This window comes from Cylas formicarius, unplaced genomic scaffold, assembly GCF_029955315.1.
Source record: "Cylas formicarius isolate icCylForm1 unplaced genomic scaffold, icCylForm1.1 PGA_scaffold_9__14_contigs__length_23061073, whole genome shotgun sequence".
Classification (NCBI taxonomy): Eukaryota; Metazoa; Arthropoda; class Insecta; order Coleoptera; family Brentidae; genus Cylas; species Cylas formicarius.
Genome location: NW_026844365.1, coordinates 7,850,397 through 7,874,458, shown reverse-complemented (window position 1 = coordinate 7,874,458; position 24,062 = coordinate 7,850,397). Strand labels below are relative to the sequence as shown.

Here is a 24,062-nt window from a genome sequence, read left to right as displayed (position 1 = left end):
AAACAAAATTTTCTTTCTATTTCGTCTGTAAAATGCCTAATTACCCAATGAACTAGCTTGCGGGAAGCGTTACTTTACCACGTCAGTTTCGTTTCCTACGAATCCGAGCCACTTCGGACATTTCCGCGGAGTTTACCGTTCGGATGTTTTCGGAGATTTAACCGTACGGTTTGAATTTTGTCAGTGAATGTGTTAGTGTTGTTTTGCGAAAATGTACCCAAAAACTAACGCTCGTAGAAAAAGTATACACGTTCGGTAAACTTTTTACGTCACTCGTTTATTAAAGACTCGCTCCGCTGCACTCCGCTAATGTCAAATAAATTCGTGAGTCGTTTACCGCACTTGTTGCATAATATACTATTACTTATCTGGTTTTTTCCTTCCTGTGAGCTTCTTTTTTACCGGATTTTGAAAATTTTGGTTATTTAATGATCAGGTAACCCGGTAAATAGTATTTATGATGGTCACAACCTGCTAGACACAATTTCCAAAAATTAAATAAAAATTATAAAAAAAAAGAAAAAACCGTCCTATCCTACTTAGACTGATCCACTGAATCCAAGTTTCTGTTGTTTCTGCTCAAACCGGAAGTGCAGCCTATATTAACCTTTCCAAATTTTAAATCGCTATCTCACGCCATTTAAAAGTTATAGAGTGTTCCCACTTTCTTGTGGTACCCGGTATAATAAATAAAATTATTTAATAAAAAACAACGTTACCGATTACTAACTATTGTTCTATCGATTAAAAAATTTCTTATCGGTATTTATAAGATTTTCGGAAGCTCTTATCAAAAAAATAACACTTTGAATAAATTAATTGTGATTCGGTTATAATTCGGTACGCAAAGGGCTAAAACTGTACAAATAACCAAAATTTATAATTAATTAGAAAAAAAATCTTGGTTAATTTTTGAGGTGTGCCTCCTTGCCCCATGGGGCTGCCTTGTCCCACCCTCTTCTATATAACTCATTGTTTCTTACCGGCTTAAAATCGCCGAAAAGGCATTTCAGTGACTATTCTGGTTGAGATGCAGGGTGGGGTGAGAAAATGTGTGTAGTTTTTGCGGGAATTTTTTCTTTAGGTTTCGTAAATAATGGGCGAGATAGAAAAAAATAAAATTAAAAATCACTTTTAAATATTTTAATAACGAATTTCGATGGCAAACTAACAACTACAGGCTGGCAATGAAATTAATGTTTACGAAATAGTTTTTGGCCGCGTAAAATCGCTATGGCAGTATATCGAAAGGCGACGTCATCGCCGCTCACAGATTGGCTGTACCGCCGAGCGTCACGGTGGGGCCGCCTCCGTCCCTAGGCCTGATCATCATCCTGGCCTGGAGCAGACCGTACTGGGGACCCCTGAAATCCCTCCAGTACATCCCCTGGTAGGTGTTCGCGTCCGGCAGATCGCCGGGAGCGTACGCTCCGTTGAGGTTACTGGTGTCACAGGCGCGATACCACCACGCGCCCCCTGAAACAACCCCCGGTTATTCCGAATCCTACCCATACGAAGTAGCGTACTGTGGGACATGGCGCAGTTACCCTCGAACCATCCGTCTTGGTCCTTGTCCTTGGTGGTGAACCTGCTCCCCGCGTGGTACGCTAGAGAATCCCCCGCGTCCCCCTGGTAACCACCGAGGAGTTTCAGCGAGTAGCCTTCCGCTTCGGACCCGATTCCGAAGACCGCGTAGTGAGCGCTAGTTTTTATTTTGTTCACGTCTACCAGTTCCACGAGGAGCTCGTGCACGGTACGCCCTGGAACGCGGAAAAATCATCCCTTTGCTTTCTGTCAACGCGCGCAGGCGCGACCCCTACCGGTCAACCGGTAAACGTTCTCCAACCCCAGCCAGAATTCCCCGGCGAGGTTGCCGAACCCGTTCTTGTACTCCTCCCAGCCGAGGTAGAAATCCTGGGAGCCTTCGTGGCGGTTGTGAATCACCAACCATCCCCCGCCCGTGGACTCCATGTCGCAGAATACCATCAACGGCTCCGCGTCCACCGGGTACACCAGGTGCACGCCGCTCTTTCCGTTCTGGATCTCGCGGCAGTTCCGAGGCGGAGAGGTCGGTTTTTGGGGGGAACCTTGTTTTGGGGCGAGGTTCGAAAGGATTTCACTGAAAATTGATTTCAGAAATGCCCAGTGGCAGCTTAGGACTCGCTCGAAATTACCCCACCACTGCGGAAAGACCGGAAACGTTTTTGCCGACGTCCTCCAGGTCGGCGCTTATCATTCTCAAAGCGACGAGCGAAAGCTGCTCGCTCTTGGCGATGCCCTCCAGCCTCGTCTCCACCTTCGCTTCCTGCTTGTCGCGGTAGGCGTGCCTCAGGGTCGTCTGTGTGCCGTCTAAAACGCGCCGAAGCAAATCCGGTTGCCTAACTTCGGGGGCCTCACTCACCTGCGGATCGTCTCGCTTGGTTTCGGCACTCGTCGAATGCGTTTTGCATCAGATACGTTTGCCGCTCTATGTGCTGCAGTCGCCTGTTAGCGTTATCGATCTGCGCACGCGCAATGTCGGATTTTTCGGCAATCAACGCTTCTAATTTTGCCAGCCGGCCATCTAGGCCGCTGACGTCACAAGACTCTCTCGTCGGGGTTGGTGTGGTCAACGCCTACAACCAATAATGACGTTCGAACACAGAACAGAGAAAAATACTTCTGTTTGGCAAGGGTACTAAGATCTTAGAGTATACAACGACTGAAATTAAGATCATGCGCCCATGACAGAGTAGATGCTAACGTGTTAACTATTAAGTTTTAATTTTAATTTATGATTTATTTACGTATGTTTGATTGACGTAAAAAGGCTGTAAAAACAACATAATATAAACGTACGACGTCATTTAGTAAAAATATATCTGTAACTGTTTCGACAAAAGAATTTCAAAACGTTTTCTATAAAGCTACAATCATTTTCATCGACATAATAAAAATAATAAAATAATAGTATAGTAAAGTATGTACTTGTACAGGAAAATCTTTCCATTGTGGCCCAAAATTAAAATGTTTCGATCTTTCTCTTTTAAGCAAAGTTTCGTGTACAAACTCCTAGTTACCTTTGTAATTTGTCGTCGCATGTATGACGTATAAACCGTTCCCAAAAACATCAAAATTATCCGCCTATTCGTAAGAAATTCTACTATTTGGTTAGTTTGGTCTCAACATGAAATGAATTTCTGATTGTAAATATGCATTTTTAAACTAATATTTTGAATTTGAACGGTTCTTCTTACAATTTTTTTAACGTAGAAAATTGGAAAGTAAGATTGCATAACTTATATTTTTTACAGCCTTTTTTCGAAAAATAAAAAAAACAGCCAGCTTTTGATCTCCGCAGTTTTAAGACACACAAATGTCGTGCGTCAATCACGAAGCACGATCTCACAATAAAATGAAAAAAGTTAGAGATTTGCTTCGACCATCAGAAAGAAAGGATAAAACATTGTTTTTACCGTTTTAGTGACAGAATTTAATTGGATTTGTAAGGACCATTTTTTTTAATGAAAGTAATGTAAGCAGATTGCTTGCCGAATATTTACAATCAAATCTCCAACTTTTTTCTTAGCGGACGAAGCTATTGGTCGTTCGCCGCCGCAGACCTCTGATTAATTTATCTCTCTGCGACGTGATTAACGGGCGGTCTTCACAGACCACGGTAAAAAGCAATCTAGAACGTCTTTTGTTCTGCGATGCGGAACGCGTTAGATAATCGATGGAGTAAAAATGTATTTTTTTCGCCAAACGGACGAGCCTTAGAAATTGAACACGCGACCTTTCGACGATTCGATGGTTTATCTATATATGGGCGTGGCCTTCGCAAAAAATGCAAAGTGATGTCACGGTTATTGTTTCGATTATTGCAAGATTATTTTTACCGCGGACAATGGAATATGGCCGCCGGTAATTGTCGATAATTCAAATGGATCGATAAATATTTTTTCACTACCGCGTTACCTTGGCGCGCTACGATTATTTTCGTGTTTATAATAATTATAACTTTATAAATAATGAAAATCGATAGCTATTGTCTTGCTTACCGATGCGAAGCAAAAGTCGTAACTGAGCACAAGAACCGCTAACAGAAACCTCATGGTGCGCGACAGGTACCACATAAAAACCCTACGAGTTTGGTCGCATCCGAAGAACGACTAGCGTCGACGCCAAGCCGGCATATTCTGCAGACTTTAGACGGGAGTCCCGGCTGAAAAAAGTCCGAGAGCCGTCGTCATCGCGGGCTTTTGATGTATCGACGCTCATTGTTTATTGAAATTTAAATTTTTACCAGCGCAAATAAATAAATTTAGAACATCTGGCAATAAAGTTTAAGGTTTTCGCCTTGTTGTGTAACGAGCCCGCTTCTAATTTAGTATCCCGTACGTTGAACCGTGACTGAAATATATCCGGGTCATCTCCATTTGCGAAAAATGAATTTTATATTTTCAAAAAATTGGTTCTCCTGCGTTTTCTGCTTTTATTTTTTTTTTGTGGGAACAATAAATTAGCTAACGCAAAAAAAAAGTCGGGCTCAGCCGGGATTTGAACCCGGGACCTCTCGCACCCAAAGCGAGAATCATACCCCTAGACCACTGAGCCTCATTGCGTATTATTTGAAGTTGGATGTATCCGTGCTGAGAAAATAAAGTTTGCCATTGGATTTTTACAACCTTAAGATTTCGGTCGCTAGATGTCGCGTCTTTTTCAAGTCGGCTTTGCGTCTTGAATAGAATTTTTACATTTTCGCGAATTTTCTGCAAAATTACCACGCGAAACTCAGTAAAGCCGGCGATGGTAATCCTTATTAAAAGGTGAGTGTTGATTTTGAATTCGCCTAGCAAGAAATTGTTTCCTTTCGATTCGCGTCATTTCGTACCGCTATTAAGTCGCAGTTTATCCGCTTCTTAGCGGATTTTTCGTATCGCTTTCATTTTGCGCTTACAACAGCACATTAACGAATATCACATCGGGTTTTTTTGCGGCGCCACGTCGAGTTGATGTTAGTTTGTTGTCATTGTTGAACCTAACCTCAAACCGCTTAGTTGTCATGCGAGTGTCGTCTAATATTGCGCGATAGTTATGGGGCCACCGAAGCGCCCGAGTTCGCGCCTAGATAAACAGTCGAAGAGGCGTAAAAAGGAAGAGGAAGACGCGTGGATCCCGGACGATGAGGATATATTGGAAGGCGATGAGGCGGCAGTGCCGGGCGCGGCTGCGAAAGACGCCGAAAAAAACGACGAAAAAGTGCAGGAGGACGAGTTCGGAGCCAAGGACTATCGTCCGCAGATGGTGCTAAAGCCGGACAACGCGTCTAGACCTCTGTGGGTAGCCCCCAACGGCCACATTTTTCTAGAGTCCTTTTCTCCCGTTTACAAACACGCTCACGACTTTCTGATAGCGATCTCGGAGCCGGTGTGCCGCCCCGAGCACATACACGAATACAAACTGACGGCCTATTCATTGTACGCCGCCGTGAGCGTCGGATTGCAAACCAACGATATTATAGAGTACTTAAAACGACTCAGCAAGACTAGCGTACCTGACGGCATAGTGGATTTCATTAAATTGTGCACGTTATCTTACGGTAAAGTAAAATTAGTGCTAAAACACAACAAGTACTTTGTAGAAAGCCCCTATCCGGAGGTACTCCAGAAATTACTCAAAGATCCTGTTATACAAGAGTGTAGGTTACGTAGGAACGTCGAAAGTGACTCGGAGGGACTTATAACGCAGGCAAGTTACGCCCCTGCCAACTGGTTTAAGGGATTCCTACTTGGTACAAAATTGATTAAAATGAAATATAAACAAAATTGTTATTTATTGAGATTTAACAGTTTTACTGATTAGAATTAAAATGAACAACCATAAGAATAACTTTCAACAGATAAATTGAATTTAGCTGTTCTTAACTATAGTAAAATTGTTACTTCTGATCTTTTGGGCATGGGCATGAATTTCACCCACTGCCCCATGCTTTTTTGCCATTTTTTCTCTTAAACAGCGATGTTCACATGCTTAACTCATTTTTTCTATAAAAATGTTATGGCGTCTGGGCATATTTTGAAAAATACCGCATCGAAAGGCTTATATTTAATCTCTGTGCGAACGCCATTGCCCAATGTAAAATTTACTTTGGTTACTTTTTTCCTCTCCTTGAACGTAAAACACATTCTATCTCTAAAAGAGTGGGGAGCGTGGTGGTTTTGGATTGGACCGGGATCGCTTTTAGGTTCAAGACAAAAAAAACGTGCCCAATTTTGGAACCAAAGCGGGTCCGTCGGCTGACACCGGTCCGTCAGAGTCGGCCGTGCCCGACGACATCACAAATTTCTACGAGAAAATCGACAACGAGGAGGACGAGGAGGAGAACGCGCTCGAAACCGTTTCGTTCGAGGTCAACCAAGAGAAAATCGAGGTGATCCAAAAGAGGTGCATTGAATTGGAGTACCCGCTGCTCGCCGAATACGATTTTAGGTAACTTGCGACTGGTCGCTAGTCGAATCCGAAGTCCCCACCGCCTCCGGCGTCTTTCAGAAATGACACCGTTAATCCGGACATCAACATCGACTTGAAACCGTCAGCAGTGTTGAGACCCTACCAGGAAAAGAGCCTCCGAAAAATGTTCGGCAATGGTCGAGCCAGGTCGGGCGTCATCGTATTACCCTGCGGGGCGGGGAAGTCGTTGGTGGGCGTGACCGCTTGCTGCACGGTCCGCAAGCGGGCGTTGGTGCTCTGCAACTCAGGCGTGTCCGTAGAACAATGGAAGCAGCAGTTTAAGATGTGGTCCACATCAGACGACAGCATGATATGTCGGTTCACCTCCGAGGCCAAAGACAAACCGATGGTAGATAAAACGCGGGTTCCGTGGCAGTCCCGAATAAGAGGAAGGGCGTTTCTAGGGATGCAGCATCCTGGTAACCACATACTCGATGATAACGCACACCCAGAAACGCTCGTGGGAGGCCGAGCAGACGATGAAGTGGCTGCAGGACCAAGAGTGGGGCATCATGGTCCTCGACGAGGTCCATACGATCCCTGCGAAAATGTTCCGCAGGGTTCTGACCATCGTTCAGTCCCATTGCAAGCTCGGACTGACCGCCACTTTGCTGCGTGAAGACGACAAGATCGCCGACCTCAACTTTCTGATTGGGCCCAAGCTCTACGAAGCCAACTGGCTGGAATTACAAAAAAAGGGATATATCGCTAGGTACTTTTATCGCATTGCAAAAAACATCCGATATTTTTATTGAAAAAGAGCAATCAATTTATTGCATCACAAAAAATTCTTTCATTGGAGAAAGAGGCAGCATTGCAAAGATAAAGGGTGAATCGCTTGATATTTTGATTGCTTTGCAAAAAAATCGCCGGCATTGCAAAACACATCCAGTAAAGCGAAAAAATATTATATCGCCAGGTGTTGTTTATTGCGTCGCAAAACCTTTTTGGTGAGAATTTTGATGCATTTCAAAAAACCTTCGACTTTGTATATTAAAACATAGGTATTGCAAAAAAATAGATCATAGCAAAAAATTCTTCCGTGTATATTTTTATTGCTTAGCAAAAAAAAACGCCGGCACTGCAAAACACATCCAGTAAAGCGAAAAAATCATATATCGCCCGGTGTTGTTTATTGCGTAAAAAGTCATTGGCGAGAATTCCAAAAAAGTGACGCATTCCAGGAGAATTTTTACTCCATTTCGAAAAACCTTCGGCGATGTATATTAAAACGTGGATATTGCAAAACAAAAATAGATCAATTTATTTCATTGCAAAAAATTCTCCCACATTTCAAGATATTCTTATTGCTTTGCCGGCACGGCAGTACGATTATAAATCGTAAGGTAGGCATTTGCATTGCAAAAACGGAGTTGACATTGCAAAAAAAGCGGTGGACCCGAAAATTTCCCGACCTGTTTCAGGGTGCAGTGCGCAGAGGTTTGGTGCCCGATGGTGCCGGAATTCTACAGGGAGTACTTGCTGTGCAAGACGAGCAAGAAACTGCTGCTCTACGTGATGAACCCGAACAAATTCCGGGCGACGCAGTACCTGATCCGGTACCACGAGCGTCGCGGTGATAAGACTATAGTGTTTTCCGACAACGTGTTTGCCTTGAAGCACTACGCTATCAAGATGAACAAGCCGTACATCTACGGGCCGACGTCGCAAGGCGAACGGATCCAGATCCTGCAGAATTTCAAGTTTAACCCTAAAGTGAACACGATATTCGTGAGCAAAGTGGCGGATACATCATTCGACCTGCCCGAGGCCAACGTGCTCATACAGATATCGTCACACGGCGGCTCGAGACGGCAGGAAGCTCAGCGTTTGGGGCGTATTCTGCGAGCGAAAAAAGGGGCCATAGCCGAGGAATATAATGCGTTCTTTTACACGCTGGTGTCGCAAGACACGATGGAGATGGCCTACTCGAGGAAACGTCAGAGGTTCCTCGTGAACCAGGGTTACAGCTACAAGGTGATCACCAAGCTGGCCGGCATGGACCAGGAGGCAGACCTGATGTACAAAACAAGGGAGGAGCAGGGCCAGCTGCTGCAACAGGTGCTCGCGGCCAGTGACATCGACTGTGAGGACGAAAAAGTGCCTGGTGAAGGGGGCCCTCGAGGGGGCGGAGCCGTTGGCAGGAAAGTGGGCGGGCTCGGGTCCATGTCCGGAGGCGACGACGCGGTCTACTACGAGTTCAAAAGGTCTTCGAACGTCAACAAACATCCACTGTTTAAGAAATTCCGTTACTGATTGTTACGTTTTTTTTTTTGGAAATAAATGAATTCACTCATATCCGCGTTTGCTTTCAAAAACGCGTCGTTGCTGAAAAAGCTGCATGGAATAACAACAAAAATCCGCGTAATTTTAAATCCGTCAATTTTTAAAATCAATTAAATTTTAAATAAAAAAAAAATAAGCACAAAATTTGTATCCGTCATTGCAAAAAAATCTTGTATTTTTTAGTAATGCCATTACAGAAATATAATCGGTATTGCAAAATATTGAAAACATTTATCGAGAAGACAATCTTTTTTACTTGTTAACATTTTAAAATACACAAAACCTTTGTACAAGTCATAGTGCCATTACAAATATAATTTGCATTGCAAAATAGGACAAAGAAATATATTTTGTGCATAAACATTAAAAATCTTACACAAAAACTGCCATTGAAGAAAAAACGGCCCCTCTGCCTAAAGCAATTGCAGAAATAATGGAAAACGTAAAATTGTTTCAGCCCCGCGGGAGAGAACGCGACTGAATGGGCTATAATCGAGCTACAAGGCGACTTGAAATCGCATTCCGAGTCCTCGTTCGAGGGACAATTTGTCGGCGACTTGCATTTTACGAAAAGTGGCACACCCCTGCTCATAATAGGCCACCACCTGCTCTACGGCAAAGAGACGAGAATGGAAAAACCGCTGGCGCTGCTGGAAAAGAAAAAGAACGACGCGGGAATTGAATACGTCATCAAATGCATCGTTCGGAAGAAAATCATATTCAAAACGCGGCCCAAACCCATCGTCGGCGCTACTACCTAACTAAAGCCTAACCGTATTCTCTTGAAAATAAATAATTTTTTTATTAGAGTTGTTTTTTCGGTGACGTAACGCCGTGGTGTGTAACCTAAGCGAATCGGTCGGGCGATTACGACAACCAGCGTAATTCCGCGCGATTATGTTGGCAACAAGTGGCGTTCCGTCGTCTGTCAATCGCCCTGTCATCTCCGTATTTATTCAGTGTTGCGGGTGGTCGCGAAAACCTATTTAAAGCCGTAATAACGGGTAGGTTCGGCTCGTGCGATTTGTCGATTGGGAATAAAACGATCTCGAAATAGAAGATTGGTGCGTTTGTTAGCGGTTTACGCGTGCGAAACAGTCCAAGGTCCCGGGTCTAGTTCGGCCTTGCGTCTGACACATCCACACACACACACCCAAGATTGTTAAAAAGTTGTGTTTTTTAATAACCGTGTTTAGAGATAATTCGGTCGCGGGTATCGAGTGAAAATGCAGGCCATCAAGTGCGTGGTCGTCGGGGACGGGTCAGTAAAAGAACCACCAATTTCTTTATAATATTGATAAAAAATTTTTATCGTAGAGCTGTCGGTAAAACATGCCTGCTGATAAGCTACACGACGAACGCGTTTCCAGGAGAGTATATACCTACCGTGTTCGACAACTATTCAGCGAACGTGATGGTCGACGGAAAACCCATAAACCTGGGACTCTGGGATACGGCCGGCCAAGAAGACTACGACCGATTGCGGCCCCTGTCCTACCCGCAGACTGACGTGTTTCTTATCTGCTTCTCGCTGGTGAATCCCGCGTCGTTTGAAAATGTCAGGGCCAAGGTAAACGCCGTTCTAGTAGTTTGTACTGGTGGTAATTTAAGCAAGTGTTAATTCTAATTAAATATTGTGGCGTGTCGCTTTGTTAACGGCGGTTTCATTGCAGTGGTACCCCGAGGTGAGACACCACTGTCCAAACACGCCCATAATCTTGGTCGGCACCAAACTGGACCTAAGAGATGACCGGACGACCATAGAAAAGTTGAAAGACAAAAAACTGGCACCCATTACTTATCCCCAGGTAAGCATAGCGGTTTCAGTGACACTAGTGGTGGTTTCATGGGATTTTTTTTTGTGGCAATCAGGGTTTAGCGATGGCAAAGGAGATCAGCGCGGTGAAATACCTCGAGTGCTCAGCGTTAACGCAAAAGGGGCTCAAAACCGTGTTCGACGAAGCGATCAGGGCGGTGCTCTGTCCTGTAATGCCCGTCAAACCCAAGCGTAAATGTGTAATTTTGTAATTTTAGGCGGAGGGGGGGCAAAAAATCAGTGTTACGTAAAATAATGATTGTTTCGAGGTTGTTGCGTTGCCGATCCGGGCCGCGCACGAAGTCTCCCTTCTGAAAGATGGCCGCCAAGTTGCTAGTACTTATACATAAAACGATTCGAGCCAGTTCACGGGAGGGTTTGTTTGCGGTTTTTGGGGGGGGCGGAAAGCACAATCCTTAGGGTAAGTTTGTCAGTTTAATCGGCGACTCGGGGGCCCCGCCGTCAAACCGTGGCGTTTCCTATAGAGTAATCGCCTTTCACTTTTGTTATCGTTGAAAAAAGTTAGGTTATAGGTGTTTTTCCGCTGGGGACGGCTAGGGCCCCCTGGGGGATATAGGCCAAAATGTGCATAAATGTGATTTCGTCATAAATTGACGCTCATACAATTATTATTATTATAATTATACAAATATTTTTTTTTTGATGAATTTTTTTTCTCGAGATAGTTGTGCTTTTTTAAATTTTAATATTATTGTATATTTTGCATTTAAACATTTTAATTGATCGTGAAGTGTCGACAGGATCGGTCGGAACGCGTAAAGAAAGGAAGAAATAGAATTGACAAATTTAAAATGCGATACCACGAAAGCGGAAAGAGGCCCGCTTCTAGTCGATCAAACAAATATTTCTTCAGCGCATATCTGCGTCTTCTTGGAGGTGGAATTCTTTTTTTTTTGCCGTTCCGATCGACTTCGTGTTGACGACGGGGACCGTTATAACGCGAATTTTGTCGATCTGTCAACTTGCCGTTTCGTAAAAAATATCAGTAATAATAATTAGAATCTAAAGTGCGTGCTCGCGCGAAGACGCGGCAACGTTGTAGATTAGCCATTTCGACATTCGGCGTCGTTCATTTACAGCGAGGGCCCGATTATCCGGACGGCTCGGACTATCGGGCGTTTAATGTACGATTTAGTGTTAGATCGCGAGGGTGCAATAGTGCGCCGCTGCCGCCAGCGGCGCGACGCTTTCGAATTCTCGTTAAAAAAAAATTTTTTTTAGAAGCTAATCAATGTAACAAAGTTTTGAATAACGCATAACGTCAATGAGTGTGTAACCGGGACTACTTTGTAAATATATATAAAGATGAAGATATAATACCAAAACGTTTATAGAATAAAAATTTTGGAACATTATTCTATGTTATTACTAGAAAAAAAAATTCTTCTCTTCCCAATTTTTACAGTGAAGGGTCAATATTCCTCGTCTCTTATGGTGTAAAAGACGTTTGTATAAAAAATGAAGATTATAGAATTTTTTTTAATGAGCTTTCGCTGTATTTATTTCCACACAAAAAAGGACGATTTTGACATGCTTCGTCCCGTCATGTCCGTATCGTTTTTCAGGTTTAAATTAGTAGTTAAAATGTCTTTTCTGAGCAACAATGGTTTAAAAGAAATTAACGCTGACGAATGTGCACCTTTTAATTCCTAAAGTCCAGTGTTCAGAACGAGAATTTTTCGAAAGTTAGTTTTTTATAATCCAAGTTTCGCTTTTCAGTGACCACCCTCACTCTCGCAATTTTTTTCCCCTGTTTTTTGCACACAAGTCGCGGTAGTTCCTATGACCATTCGACGTTACACTGGATTAACGGTAACAAAGCAAGACGAGGACGGGGATACTATATGGCCAGTCTTTATTTCCAACAATGAGACTACCGTCAATGTCGTGTTTCTAAAGCGCTAATTAAAATAATTTTGGGCACAATTTTGGTTTACATGTCTCCCGATAGTTCATATATTCCCAGCTCTCGTCTCGCAGTAATGCGCGAAGAAGGGAGTTTCAATGGAGTAACCAAAACCAACATTTCCGTGCGGTTTACTTTATTTTTGGTTCAACGTTATTATTAACCAAACGTCGTCCTTATTTTCGCGTAGTTCTTGTTTTCCCTGCCACAGGGAAGGGAACGACGTAAAAAAATAACGTATATCGGCGCACCGTCACTGGGGAGAAGGAAAAAAAAAACACCACGCTTCGAGCACCGTTTTTATCACATTTATCTTTGGCCGCGAGGGGGCGCGTTCACCACACGTCGAACGTCCCCGTGGTCTCATTCACCGTCCCGTCTATGGCACTTTTCGGGTCCGGCGCTCTGCTGCTCCACCACGTCTCGGTGCACGCTTCGACCTCGCAATCCAACCGCGAGGTGGTGCACGCCTTCTCCACCGCGTAGAACGCGTTCACCAACGAGTCCGTCCACTCGACGAAGCCTTCGCCCCGCCTCCGCGAGTTTTCCTCCGCCTTCCTCGCGAGCGCAGCCCTCTCCGACTGTCCGGGCAAAAAGTGCGCATAGGGCGTCGCGTCCGGGCCGTCGTCCGACGCCGCGACGTCGAAATACCCCGTCGGTATGACTGGGAACTGGATTTCGACCGCGAGGACGCGCCCGTGGACGATTTTGACGAGCCACGCCCCCGGCGTGTGGGGCGGTTTGAGGTTAGGACGGACGTAGCCTGACGGAGCGTCGTCGACGGTGAATGCGGTGGCGTCGCGAAGCACGCCCGCCGGATCCACCCACAGACACGTCAAATTGTACGTTTTGGCGCCATCTGTCGGTTCGAATCGGTACGCGAGCACTGGTTCGCCGAGGGGCGAGATGACGCGCGGAAAGTTGCGAGAAATCTGTTCCTTCTGGTCGTAGTCGGTGCTCACGGTGAAGGTGGCGACGCGGTCGAGAAATGGGAAGCGCCGCCCTTCGCCCACCGGCCTCACGGCGACCTCTACCGCGCCGCGATCGCTGTCAAAACTAAACAGCGAGTACTCGTAAGCGTCGCGACGGTGGAAACTGTAAATTTCGAGCAATCGACCTGGCGACAGACCGCAAGGTGCAAAAGTTTTGGCGGCGAGCCGTCCCACGCTGCTCGCCAGAGCGATCAGGCCCGCGTCAGTAGAGGCGCCAAGGTCCAGGTGGTGATAGACGCTCTGCCAGTACGAGTCGAGGTTGGGAACCTGAAGGGGAGATAAAAAATGGTATTTTCCGAAAAAAACAAAACTGTAACAGTCGATAAATGCTTCATGTCCAAACATTTTAATAAACGGAGGCAGTTTGCTTTATATTCGGTTTTACAGAAGCAAAACAAAGTCCTCCATGAATCCATAATCAACGATAACACTTTTAATATAATAGCGGCAATATAAAGACCAAAATGTTTCTGAGTTATAACAATTTTGTTGAAGTGTTGAGAGCAAGGTGTTTATTATAAAAAAATAACAAATAGGTCGAATTTGATAGTACAGTGGAGTGGAGTGAACACTCGGTTATAATGAACACCTTTCGAAATACGCTTAAAAGTCTCATAAGACAAATGTAAATTTTTACTGAACTCTTGACTGGAACCTTCGGCACTGCACTAACACACAATAACGCGTTTTACCACAAACCGAAACTCAATTTTGCGTACTCGACGCGCGTTTCGCCAACCGAGTTGGCATCTTCAGGAGAAGATTAAAACTAAACTTAATAGAACAAATGCTCTCTCTCTCTCTCTCTCTCTCTCTCTCTCTCTCTCTCTCTCTCTCTCTCTCTCTCTCTCTCTCTCTCTCTCTCTCTCTCTCTCTCTCTCTCTCTCTCTATATATATATATATATATATATATATATATATATATATATATATATATATATATATATATATATATATATATATATATATATTCATCGGGAAGTGGGAGAGGGAATTACGTACTGTTCACGCAACCAATCAGCGCGTATAATGGCCTAAATGGGATTGGTCCTTTGTCCTTGTTCAGTGCGCTATTCCCTCTCTTAACAATTTCTAAGCTTTCGTAGGCATTTAATTTTCTACTATTATTTACATGTTTAACTAATTTTAAATTACTTATATCTACCTTATGAAGAGCTAATCACTCCGACAAAGCTTTGCATGAGTCAAAATATTTTTCTATATAATAACAACTATTATGAACAACAAAATGGCACGGCCATGGGAAATCGTTTATCTCCTTTTCTGGCTGAACTTTTCATGCATCATTTTGAACAGAATGCTAAAGAAAAATTCGGGTACTTTCCTAGGATATGGTATAGATACGTCGACGATATTTGCATGAATTTAAATGACTTTATTTCAAACTTGAATAATTACTTCCCATCTATTAAATTCACATATGAAATAGAAAGTAAACATACAGTTGCCTTTTTTGGACGTTCTCGTTATCAAATACAGTGAAAATCATATAGTTTTTGACATTTATAGGAAAGACACTAGTATTTTAAGATACATAACCAATGATTCTAATCATGCTTTTCAACATAAAATGGCAAGTTTTAATTTTCTAGTCCATAGACTTGTCACATTTCCTTTAAATCAAGAAAGGTTTGAGGTGGAAAGAAGTCTTATAAAAAAGGTGGCTAGAATCAATGGCTATGAAGATAGTTTTATTGATAAGTTAATTATAAAATTAAGAACAAACTTCAAAAATCAACGGCTTTTCAAGCTGATAAGGAAAATTTAAAAGTAGTCTTCAGGACCGCAGGTCTTCGAAGTGTCTATCAGTCCGGATCAAAATTAAAAAATCTGTTGGGTAATCCCAAGGATAAACTAGATACGCTTGAAAAGTCGGGAATTTATGAAATATGTTGTAATGATTGTGACAAGTCAAGGCAAACCAAAACATCAATTAATGTTAGATTTAAGGAACACTTAGCTCATTTAAAATTTGGTAGATTAGAAAAATCAAGTGTAGCCGAACATATGTTCAACCATAATCATAAGGTAGGTATAAGTAATTTAAAATTAGTTAAACAAGTAAATAATAGTAGAAAATTAGATGCCTACGAAAGCTTAGAAGTTGTTAAGAGAACTGAACAAGGACAGAGGTCCAATCCCATTTAGCCCATTATATGCGCTGATTGGTTGCGTGAACAGTGCGTAATTCCCTCTCCCACTTCCCGATGTATATATATATATATATATATATATATATATATATATATATATATATATATATATATATATATATATATATATATATATATATATATATATATATATATATATATATATATATATATATATATATATATATATATATATATATATATATTGTGTGTAAATTTTTACTGTTTATGGTGAATCGGGATATAGTGAACTTTCGGATACAGTGAACTAACTTTCGTGAAGATTAAGGTACATTTTCTGTTTTTAATGAACTTTTGCGGGTGTTCCCCCTTAAGTTTAAAATACATAGCACATTTGTTTTGTTATTGTATCGATCTCAGTTGTGATTTAGATTTTGTGGAGAATATTGATGACAGACCTTCCAATGGGGAAGGAAAAACGAAAAGCATTAACTTCGAAAGAAAAATACGATGTTATATAAAAAATTAAAAATACAAAGTAATATTTGTCGTGAAATGAATTTGCTTAAAGAAACCTAGAGACGGTTGCAAGTTGTAAAAGGCTCAGAAAATCAGCTCATGAAGGCGTCAATTTACAGTGGTTTACCCAAAAAATAAAAGAAAATGTTCCCATACGTGGTCCAGTTCTTCAGCAAAAAGCAAGTGGAATAGAAGGAAGAGATTTTGTGTGTTCCAGGCGTTGGTTTGAACGTTTTAAGAAGAGAAATTGTATCTCTGTTGATATGAATGTTGTTAATAACTGGCTTACAACGGTTTGGCCTGACCCTTGCAAAAATTATGACAGTGACAATATTTTTAACGCCGATGAGACCGGCCTTTTTTACAAACTAACCCCTGATAAGACATAGAAATTCCAAGGAGAAAGGTGTGCAGGTGGAAAACTCTCCAAGGTTCGAATAACAGTTCTGGTTATTCCAAACATGTTTGGGACAGAAAAGAGAAAGCTGTATGTTATCGGCAAATCAGTAAACCCAAGATGTTTTAAAAACAAGACCACCCCAGTGAAGTACAGATCAAACATCAAAGCGTGGATGACATCTGACTTATTTACCGAAGAGCTGCTCCAATGGAATTCTTGTAGATAATTGTCCAGCACATTTTATGCCAGCAAGACATGAATCCATTCCCTGCAGTGTTACTATAGGAAGATGATGATAGAAGCAATTGATGATGGACAAGAGTTTTCAGTGAGCTTATTGGATGTTGTAAATTTTATTCACAGTGCTTGGCAGGATTGAACATTTCGACATCGAAAGTTACGTTTCAATGGACGATCAAGTTAGTCCAACCGAATGTTGGACAGAAGACGAAATTATCCAGTTAGCGTCCACATGTATCTATAACATGAAATGTAACATTAAAATAATGACTGATTTACGTTATTTTTTTTAGAAACAAATGCAAAATTGAGTGAAGATGAGATTCGCACGCTTTTGAGATCACGCGACGTTCCTAAGAAAGTTTGGAATTCTTTTTGTAAACTTGAAAGCTATATAAGTAATATTAACTTTTCTAACAGACTCGTACAAACCAAAATATCCGACTTGTTTATCCTAGAGTAGTTGGATACATGTATTTTTTTAGTTTATTTTTGCGAGATATTGTTTACTTGCTCTTGTTCACTTGTTACTTGTTTTGTACAAAATATTTAATTTTCACTTTTCCAACATCACGTAATACATATACCTATCTAGAAAAATGCTAATATATCGTGGCAGTTTTTTACAAAACCAACATATATAATATACATTATGTAGTAACCTCCATTCATCAGGTAAACGTCTGGTGTGTACAAAAGTTTATTTTGTTGCCGATACAGCGAACCAATTTTGATGCAACTTTCGAGTTCACTATATCCGGACTTCACTGTATATTTATAAAAAATTAATTCTAACAAGTATGCCTCTGAGGAAAACTATTCTGTACACGGGATTTTCTATGATTTTTTTTAAATGACTTGAAAATTACGTTTTAGATGTCTAAGAAGAGAAAAAGGAAAATTGCTTTATACGGGGGTGTGATTCCTCAAGTAATTTTAAGGTACAAAGTTACCTAAAATGCTTCGTTTTCGACGTACAGGGTGTCAATTTTTTTTTGAGGTGGACATTTTCAACATTTATGGTGATCTTGACCTGGTTTCTACCCCGTTTATGTTCACTGTTCGTCTTTTTAACGTAAAACACAGCACAGCCCCTAGCCTAGTTTTTATTTAATATTCGCTTTTTTTACGTAAAAATAATGTTTTTTTTTTATCAAACATACAACACAGGGTCGTGCGTCATGAGTCTTTGCGAGTCTCTACAAGTAAAAGCTAAATTGCGGAATAAATTCAAATGTCTGATGTCAAAAAACTCACAGGTGTCAATTTTCGTTGATAAATCGTCATCATTATGGAAATTATGCAGAAAAAACAAGATTGATTTCGAAAAATTGTGGGTGCGCATTGTTTTCCTATAGTGCTCCTGCGGACCACCACCACTTTCGCAAAATCGATGTAATGCATGCATGCCCTCTGTATCAAAGTCACGACATATTTGGTAAATTAAAAAATATGTACAAGTAATAGTGATGTCAATGATATTTTTCCAAGCATATTGCGTACTCTGTTTGATAGATGAAGCCTGAAACTCTCTCGATACAGTTTAAACCAAATCATCCCATGTTTTTACCCACGAAAACAGCAATTTTCAGTATCTTTTTAATTTTTTGCCCATAATCGACACACTCTATACGTAATTGAAACAATGCCGGGAATAGAGCTTACAGCCCTGAATCTACCACGTTTCCTGACCCAAGAATTTTTCCAAAGTTTTCGAGAAAATATTTTTTTTCTGAAACTATACAGTACGTCATAGTTTCCGATGAATAGTGATTTTCATATGCATTTTTTGAAAATACAAAAATTGTAGCTCTTGAGGCAGCCCATATTGAACCTCTTGGCCATATTTCCTACAAATTTTCAGTATCTTTTAGATTTTTGTATATAATTGAAAAACCCTGTATATATAATCGAAAATATTGTTTAAATAAAAGTTATAGTACCGGATGTTTCACAGTTCCTGGTTCAAGAATTTTGACGTTCGGATTAATAGTGTTCGAGAAAATATATTTTTTCTGAAAACCAAAATAATCCAAGAAAGATTTTCAAAAGTTAAAAAAAAACTTCGCGATACCTGATGGCGCCCAGTTTCAACCGTTTAATGTGGGTGTAGATTTCTGCCTCTGCCTGAAGCACAGCCTTCTAGTTATCGTCAATTACCATTGTAAGGGGATCCCAATTTTCAATTTTTTGCGAATACCAGCCACACCCTGTATATTTTGAAATATTATGAAGAATACAGATTTATAGAATTTGCTCTCGTGCATCCTCTTGTTCACAATTTTTTTCGGTCGCATATGCGGTTTTCGATGATTGATTTTTTTCCTGGACCCCTGCAAACGCGATTTTAAATTTTGAAAAAATTCTTGCCGATCCCCCAGCACCCAATTTCAATAGGTTCCGTATACGTACGCGAAATTTCAATTCGTTAGATTCCAATTTCGGAATTATCGTGTTTCAAAACGATGTCCAAAAAAAGATGGCCGCCGAGGTTTGATCGCGGCCATTTTTAGATATCTCGTGCATCCCATGTTGAAAAGGAGCAAAATTTTAACCGACTAGCTCAAACCGTTCAAAAGTTATTGTCGGAAAAGTCCAGGACCAGAGACCATTCTCGGCAGCTAATATACTACAATATACAGGGTGTGCCACGCTATATCGGTTTAAAGTTTTTTCAGCTTCGCAACGTTGCCGCTTGTATGATATATATATTTTACATAAAAAAACGAATATTTTCGGAGGGGGCGGGACTCACCTGTCTCGACGGTTGCTGCAGCCCGAAGAGCCACAGCTCCAGGCGCAGGATCACCGCCTGATTGACGACCGGTTCGAACTTGCGCGCGAAGTAGATCGGTCTGGGCGAAGTGTTGAGCACCTTCGGCCAATCTTCCGGCCGGAAATCGTTCGGACTGCAGCCGCACCAATCAACGACGTGCCGGTACTGGCACTTGCAGCCGAGCTTCCGCTTCCAGTTGGTCACGTGGAGGTTGTTGTCGACGTACGTGTCGCAAAACTCCGAATTGCGTAGCGCCGTGTGGAAAAACGACTCGGCCGGAAGCAGCGTGCGTCGAAATACCGTCAACAGGCCGGAGACGAGGTCGTCGGAGGTCGGGCCGGCGACGTACTCGACGAAACGACGCGAGAGGGCGACCCAATCGCTACCGCCGTCTATTTGCACTCCGGCCGGCAATTTCCGGTTACCGACCCGCCACATCCTTGTCTCGCACTCGACGAATGTCTTGTCGAGACCTTGTTTTTGGATGAAGCGCTGCACCTGCACCAACAAATTCAAAAATAGTCGATATATCGGGCGGAATGATTTTTGCGGCTTTTTGTCGCATCTGTATAGTGCTTACTCTGAGACTTTCGCAATAGACCGACCGGAATTACGCAAGTATAGGCTCGCACAAATGGTTTTGGCTTTAATCACGTTATCGATGACGCGATTTTTAAAGCAATTATCGTCAACCATGGAAATATTCGGCGCCGGACTGACTTAATTGGTATTTAAATTTCCCGCTCGCGATTCAGGTGGTAATGCTACTTAAAAAAAAAAAGTTGCTAAATCGATTGTGTTTAGAGGGTTTAGTTGTATTTACGAGCATTAGTTTGTGCTATGTTAAGCTTAAAATTTTATGCTTGCCGACTTTGCAGTGAAAATATATTTTTTTAATAGCTTCTTTAAATGAAAATATTCTCCATATATTCAGATATTTTTGTTTTTTTATTATGACTAACAAACGAGCAAATAAAATTGAGTTGATAATAAATATCTATAAAATCAAGCATAAAAAAACTAAATATTTTGATTAAAAGAAAATATGCCTGCAACGCTGTGTCGGCCAACTTTGGTAACGCAAGTAAAAGTTGATATGCCGTGCAGGTCCCATGGTGTAGAGACGAGGAAGAAAGGAATAATGCTTGCAGAACATTTTTATAATTAACTTCATGGAATGCAAAAATTTAACAAGTCCGAATGGTATTTGATACTTTTTTTTTGCAGAAGTCAACGCGTGCAGCAGCGCTAGTGTCACTTTCTTAAATAAAATATTGTATTCAGCACTGAAGAAACAACAATATTTCTAAAATCAAGATATCACAAAACAGCAAGGCACTAATACTATTCACTCTGCGTGAGGAATAAAGAGTACTGTGATTTTGATTTTTAAAAGCTGTTTGCCTATGTGTATATTTTTGGGGGCCCTACAAAACATATATGTTAGGCACGATTTTTAAATGAACTATTTTTTATGAAATTAAAAGTGATGGATAATATTAGCTTTCTCTGCAAAGCTACAGAGTTGGCGCAAAAGTGTCAATACAGCGTTGTAACCTTTCTTATGCGCAGTTGGTCGTCTTGCTACTGGGTTCGCGGTTGTTGTCTTCATTGTTGCGTTGTCCTAGTATTCTAGAACGTATAAATTTGGAACGAAGACACAAGTTTTATTATATCTGCGGTAATGTAGTAAAGCAAAAGCAAACTATAAATTATTTTGTGAAAAAGGTATACACCTTATTTTGGTGTATACTGTGTGTTCCGTTTGCGTTGAAGGATTAAGCAAAAAGGTAGGAAGAAATGTTTAAGTTATTTTTGTTAGTGTAATGTTCAATGGTTCAACAAAAAAAATAAGAAACAAATTGTCTATCCCCATCTTGATTATTAGAACAGATTTCGTAGACCCGATGTGGTTATACCTACCGCCCCAAAAGACCTAGAAAACGTCACATTCACAATCAGAGGAATCTAATTCTGACCCAGATGGTTCAGATTTCACACCAAATTTCAGAGAGCCCGAAGTGTTTAACCAGAGCGAATTAAATGATTTAATTAGAGCTTGGCACTTTTCAGACTTCGTGACAAGCATTTACTGGCACCTGGCGTCACACCAAGCTTTTACCGGAATCGCGAAAAAGAGTTATGTCAATATTTTACTCAGGAGGGACGGCTAGTGTTTTGCAACAATATTCCTGATGTGGTGTCAATATTAGGAAATGTGCCGTATATAAAAGAAGAATGGCGTCTGTTTATTGACTCAAGTAAGCATTGTTTAAAAGGCGTTTTAGTGCACAATGGTAACGAACTGGCCTCGGTTCCCGTTGCCCATTCGTCATATTTAAAAGAAGTCTGAGTAATGTTTTTTTTTCACTTTCTTTTAACTAGGATTCCACTTTTTTACTGAATAAAAAAATAAATTATTTCCGAAACATCGTTTTTTTCTTTAACTTTAATATTTGCAAAAAAACCTTATGTGATACATATAATTTTTGAAATCAGCCTACCAAAATTATATATATAAAATCAGTTTTCAAAATAAAAACATCTGTCAAAAAGTTTAATTTTGTAGACCTGTTCTATAAACCCGTAGGCGTCACGTTCGCAAAAGTTTGTTCATATCATTTCATCGGCTCACCTCGCGTCCATGCGATTTCACGAAATTGCGCATCTTGTTCTTGCTCAGGAAGGAGGTCAATTTCTGGACTGTCTTAACCGGGTAGTCCGACTCGCTGAGGTTTAAAACGAAATCCCAGCTCCACCTGTGGTGGTTTAACAGCTCGTTCATGCAGGAACGGAGCATTTCCAGCAGGGACGCCCCGCCCCATATGGTCGCGAACCTCTTGCGTGTCAGCCGCACGTTCGGCAAGCTCTCCAGCGGTAAAAGCTCCCTGAACAGATAGTCCTGCCTCTGGAAGTCACGCTTAGAATTACGGCCATTCGGTTTTCTGGTAACTACTTACGATATCCACGTGAATGTAGTAGTAGTGGTCCCTGTGGTACAGCAGCTTTATGAGCCTGCGTACTTGTCTCAAAGCTCGCCCGTTTAGGGTCAACAAAAAGACGATTTTTACCGGTTTCGCTTCCATAACTTTATCGTTGGCGATTTGAGCTATAAATTCTGCAACCGTGAAATGTAAATCAATATGGCCTCTTAAGGCATCTCAAGAAATCAAGTTAAGAATAACAGTGAAAACCCTAGCCTTTTATGGCAATTATTAATGAAAATTCGCCTTTCTAGGTAAATATGATACTATGAAAAATGTTTTAGAATTTTAGAATCTTGTTTTCTGCCAATGACCTTGCGTCATTCAACAACCAACAAAAGGCGCAAAGTGCAGGTTAATGGGTAAAATAATAGTGACCTGGGGAGCAACAATGTTTAGGGTGGTAGGGCCACATTATCTAACAGCTATATGGTTTTTTAAATAACACCAAATAAATATTAAAACATTTTATGATGAGGTTTAGAGTTTTAATTCTAAGTTTTTTTTTTATTAGTTTATAAAGGAAGCCTTACTTTTGATTCCCGTTTGATAAATGTTTATGGTGTAATATCCACCGCAAGTGGCGTGCTGATTGCCGGGGCATTTCATGTTGCAAGAGGAATCTGGCACTTTGGCGGACGACGGCGGCTCGTCGGCCCCGCAGAAGCACTCGATTGAGTACTGAACCCCAGCATAAGGGAAACCCGACTGCAGGCACAATTTAATGCAATATTGTGGAGAATTTTCGACTTTATTTCTGCCGAAGTATCCTGTAAGCAGCCGGAAAGCCTTGTCGTCCTTGTAACATCCCAGGTCCTTTCCTCCTTCAAAATTACCTTTCGGACACTTGGACTTCAATTCTGACGGGTACAGCTTGCCTTCTAGCGCGAGACATGTGACATTCACTATCTCCTGCTTGCATTTTTGACTCTTGGCCCTGCTTATGGCGGACAGCGCTTCCTTTCCGGTCACCGTGCAGGGCACGTCAAACTCCAAATCGTCTAGTTTCAAATGGCTCAAGTTTCTAGCTGCAGACGCTGCCGAGTAAAATTCGGCATCGTGAGAATTCGAGTCGGACGGCTCCCACTGCTTCTGCGGCTCGTCGCTTCGGTTCTGGGTCAGAAAATTCGCCACGAGTAATATTTGAAAAGATAATATCGTCAAACCTATTAGGAAACACGCTTTGTAACGCCGCAAGTACGAATTCTTGGAGCCGCCCTTGACCATTTCACCGCCTTTCGACCGTTTCGTAATTGGCAAACATTGCCGCGGGCAATAATCACATTTTTTAACAAAAATATCTTAATTTACCCCTTTGTTTTCTCAAACGCAGAATGCGAAATGGTATGGCTCAGGGGAGGTTTGATTTGAGGTTAGTACAATAGTCTTCTTTACAGACCGAGGCGGTAGCCAGACTAAGAGCGCGGGGCGATACCTAGAAAGTGCGCACGGCAGTCTCTTGCTTTCGCCTGTAGCTGCTAGATGGCGTGTCAC

General features: G+C 41.6%; 5 protein-coding genes and 1 non-coding gene across 8 annotated transcripts; 3 read left to right on the top strand and 3 right to left on the bottom strand.

The window, feature by feature from the left end:
- Positions 1–1,137: 1,137 nt before the first annotated feature.
- Positions 1,138–4,231, bottom strand: LOC132707213 (ficolin-2-like). The gene is made up of 6 exons (XM_060678960.1): positions 4,041–4,231; positions 2,402–2,615; positions 2,175–2,349; positions 1,821–2,119; positions 1,527–1,760; positions 1,138–1,476 (listed from the first exon to the last, which is right to left on the bottom strand). The coding sequence occupies exons 1-6, from the start codon at positions 4,113–4,115 to the stop codon at positions 1,268–1,270; spliced, it is 1,206 nt and encodes a 401-aa protein (XP_060534943.1). The 5' UTR covers positions 4,116–4,231; the 3' UTR covers positions 1,138–1,267.
- Positions 4,232–4,524: 293 nt separating this feature from the next.
- Positions 4,525–4,596, bottom strand: Trnap-ugg (transfer RNA proline (anticodon UGG)). The gene has a single exon. It is a non-coding gene; the product is annotated as a tRNA-Pro (tRNA).
- An 86-nt stretch (positions 4,597–4,682) lies between these two features.
- On the top strand, positions 4,683–9,587 carry LOC132707817 (chromosome transmission fidelity protein 8 homolog). The gene is made up of 2 exons (XM_060679774.1): positions 4,683–4,808; positions 9,236–9,587. The coding sequence occupies exons 1-2, from the start codon at positions 4,789–4,791 to the stop codon at positions 9,537–9,539; spliced, it is 324 nt and encodes a 107-aa protein (XP_060535757.1). The 5' UTR covers positions 4,683–4,788; the 3' UTR covers positions 9,540–9,587.
- On the top strand, positions 4,690–8,782 carry LOC132707814 (general transcription and DNA repair factor IIH helicase subunit XPB). Of its 2 annotated transcripts, XM_060679771.1 has the most exons (6): positions 4,690–4,808; positions 5,075–5,730; positions 6,227–6,471; positions 6,532–6,841; positions 6,897–7,204; positions 7,917–8,782. In XM_060679771.1, exons 2-6 carry the CDS (start codon positions 5,077–5,079, stop codon positions 8,746–8,748), a joined length of 2,349 nt encoding a protein of 782 aa, XP_060535754.1. In that variant the 5' UTR covers positions 4,690–4,808; positions 5,075–5,076; the 3' UTR covers positions 8,749–8,782. The 2 variants fall into 2 exon arrangements, with proteins under 2 accessions (XP_060535754.1, XP_060535753.1); XM_060679770.1 differs by lacking the exon at positions 4,690–4,808 and having other exon boundaries at positions 4,817–5,730.
- A 115-nt stretch (positions 9,588–9,702) lies between the features above and the next one.
- On the top strand, positions 9,703–12,022 carry LOC132707816 (ras-related protein Rac1). Its single transcript, XM_060679773.1, has 4 exons — positions 9,703–10,039; positions 10,096–10,348; positions 10,452–10,586; positions 10,651–12,022. Exons 1-4 carry the CDS (start codon positions 10,005–10,007, stop codon positions 10,804–10,806), a joined length of 579 nt encoding a protein of 192 aa, XP_060535756.1. The 5' UTR covers positions 9,703–10,004; the 3' UTR covers positions 10,807–12,022.
- Positions 12,023–12,465: 443 nt separating this feature from the next.
- LOC132707813 (xylosyltransferase oxt) lies at positions 12,466–23,965 on the bottom strand. Of its 2 annotated transcripts, XM_060679769.1 has the most exons (6): positions 23,405–23,965; positions 23,102–23,338; positions 22,545–22,702; positions 22,220–22,492; positions 19,564–20,082; positions 12,466–13,780 (listed from the first exon to the last, which is right to left on the bottom strand). In XM_060679769.1, exons 1-6 carry the CDS (start codon positions 23,793–23,795, stop codon positions 12,857–12,859), a joined length of 2,502 nt encoding a protein of 833 aa, XP_060535752.1. In that variant the 5' UTR covers positions 23,796–23,965; the 3' UTR covers positions 12,466–12,856. The 2 variants fall into 2 exon arrangements, with proteins under 2 accessions (XP_060535752.1, XP_060535751.1); XM_060679768.1 differs by having other exon boundaries at positions 12,467–13,780; positions 23,102–23,965.
- Positions 23,966–24,062: the final 97 nt, after the last annotated feature.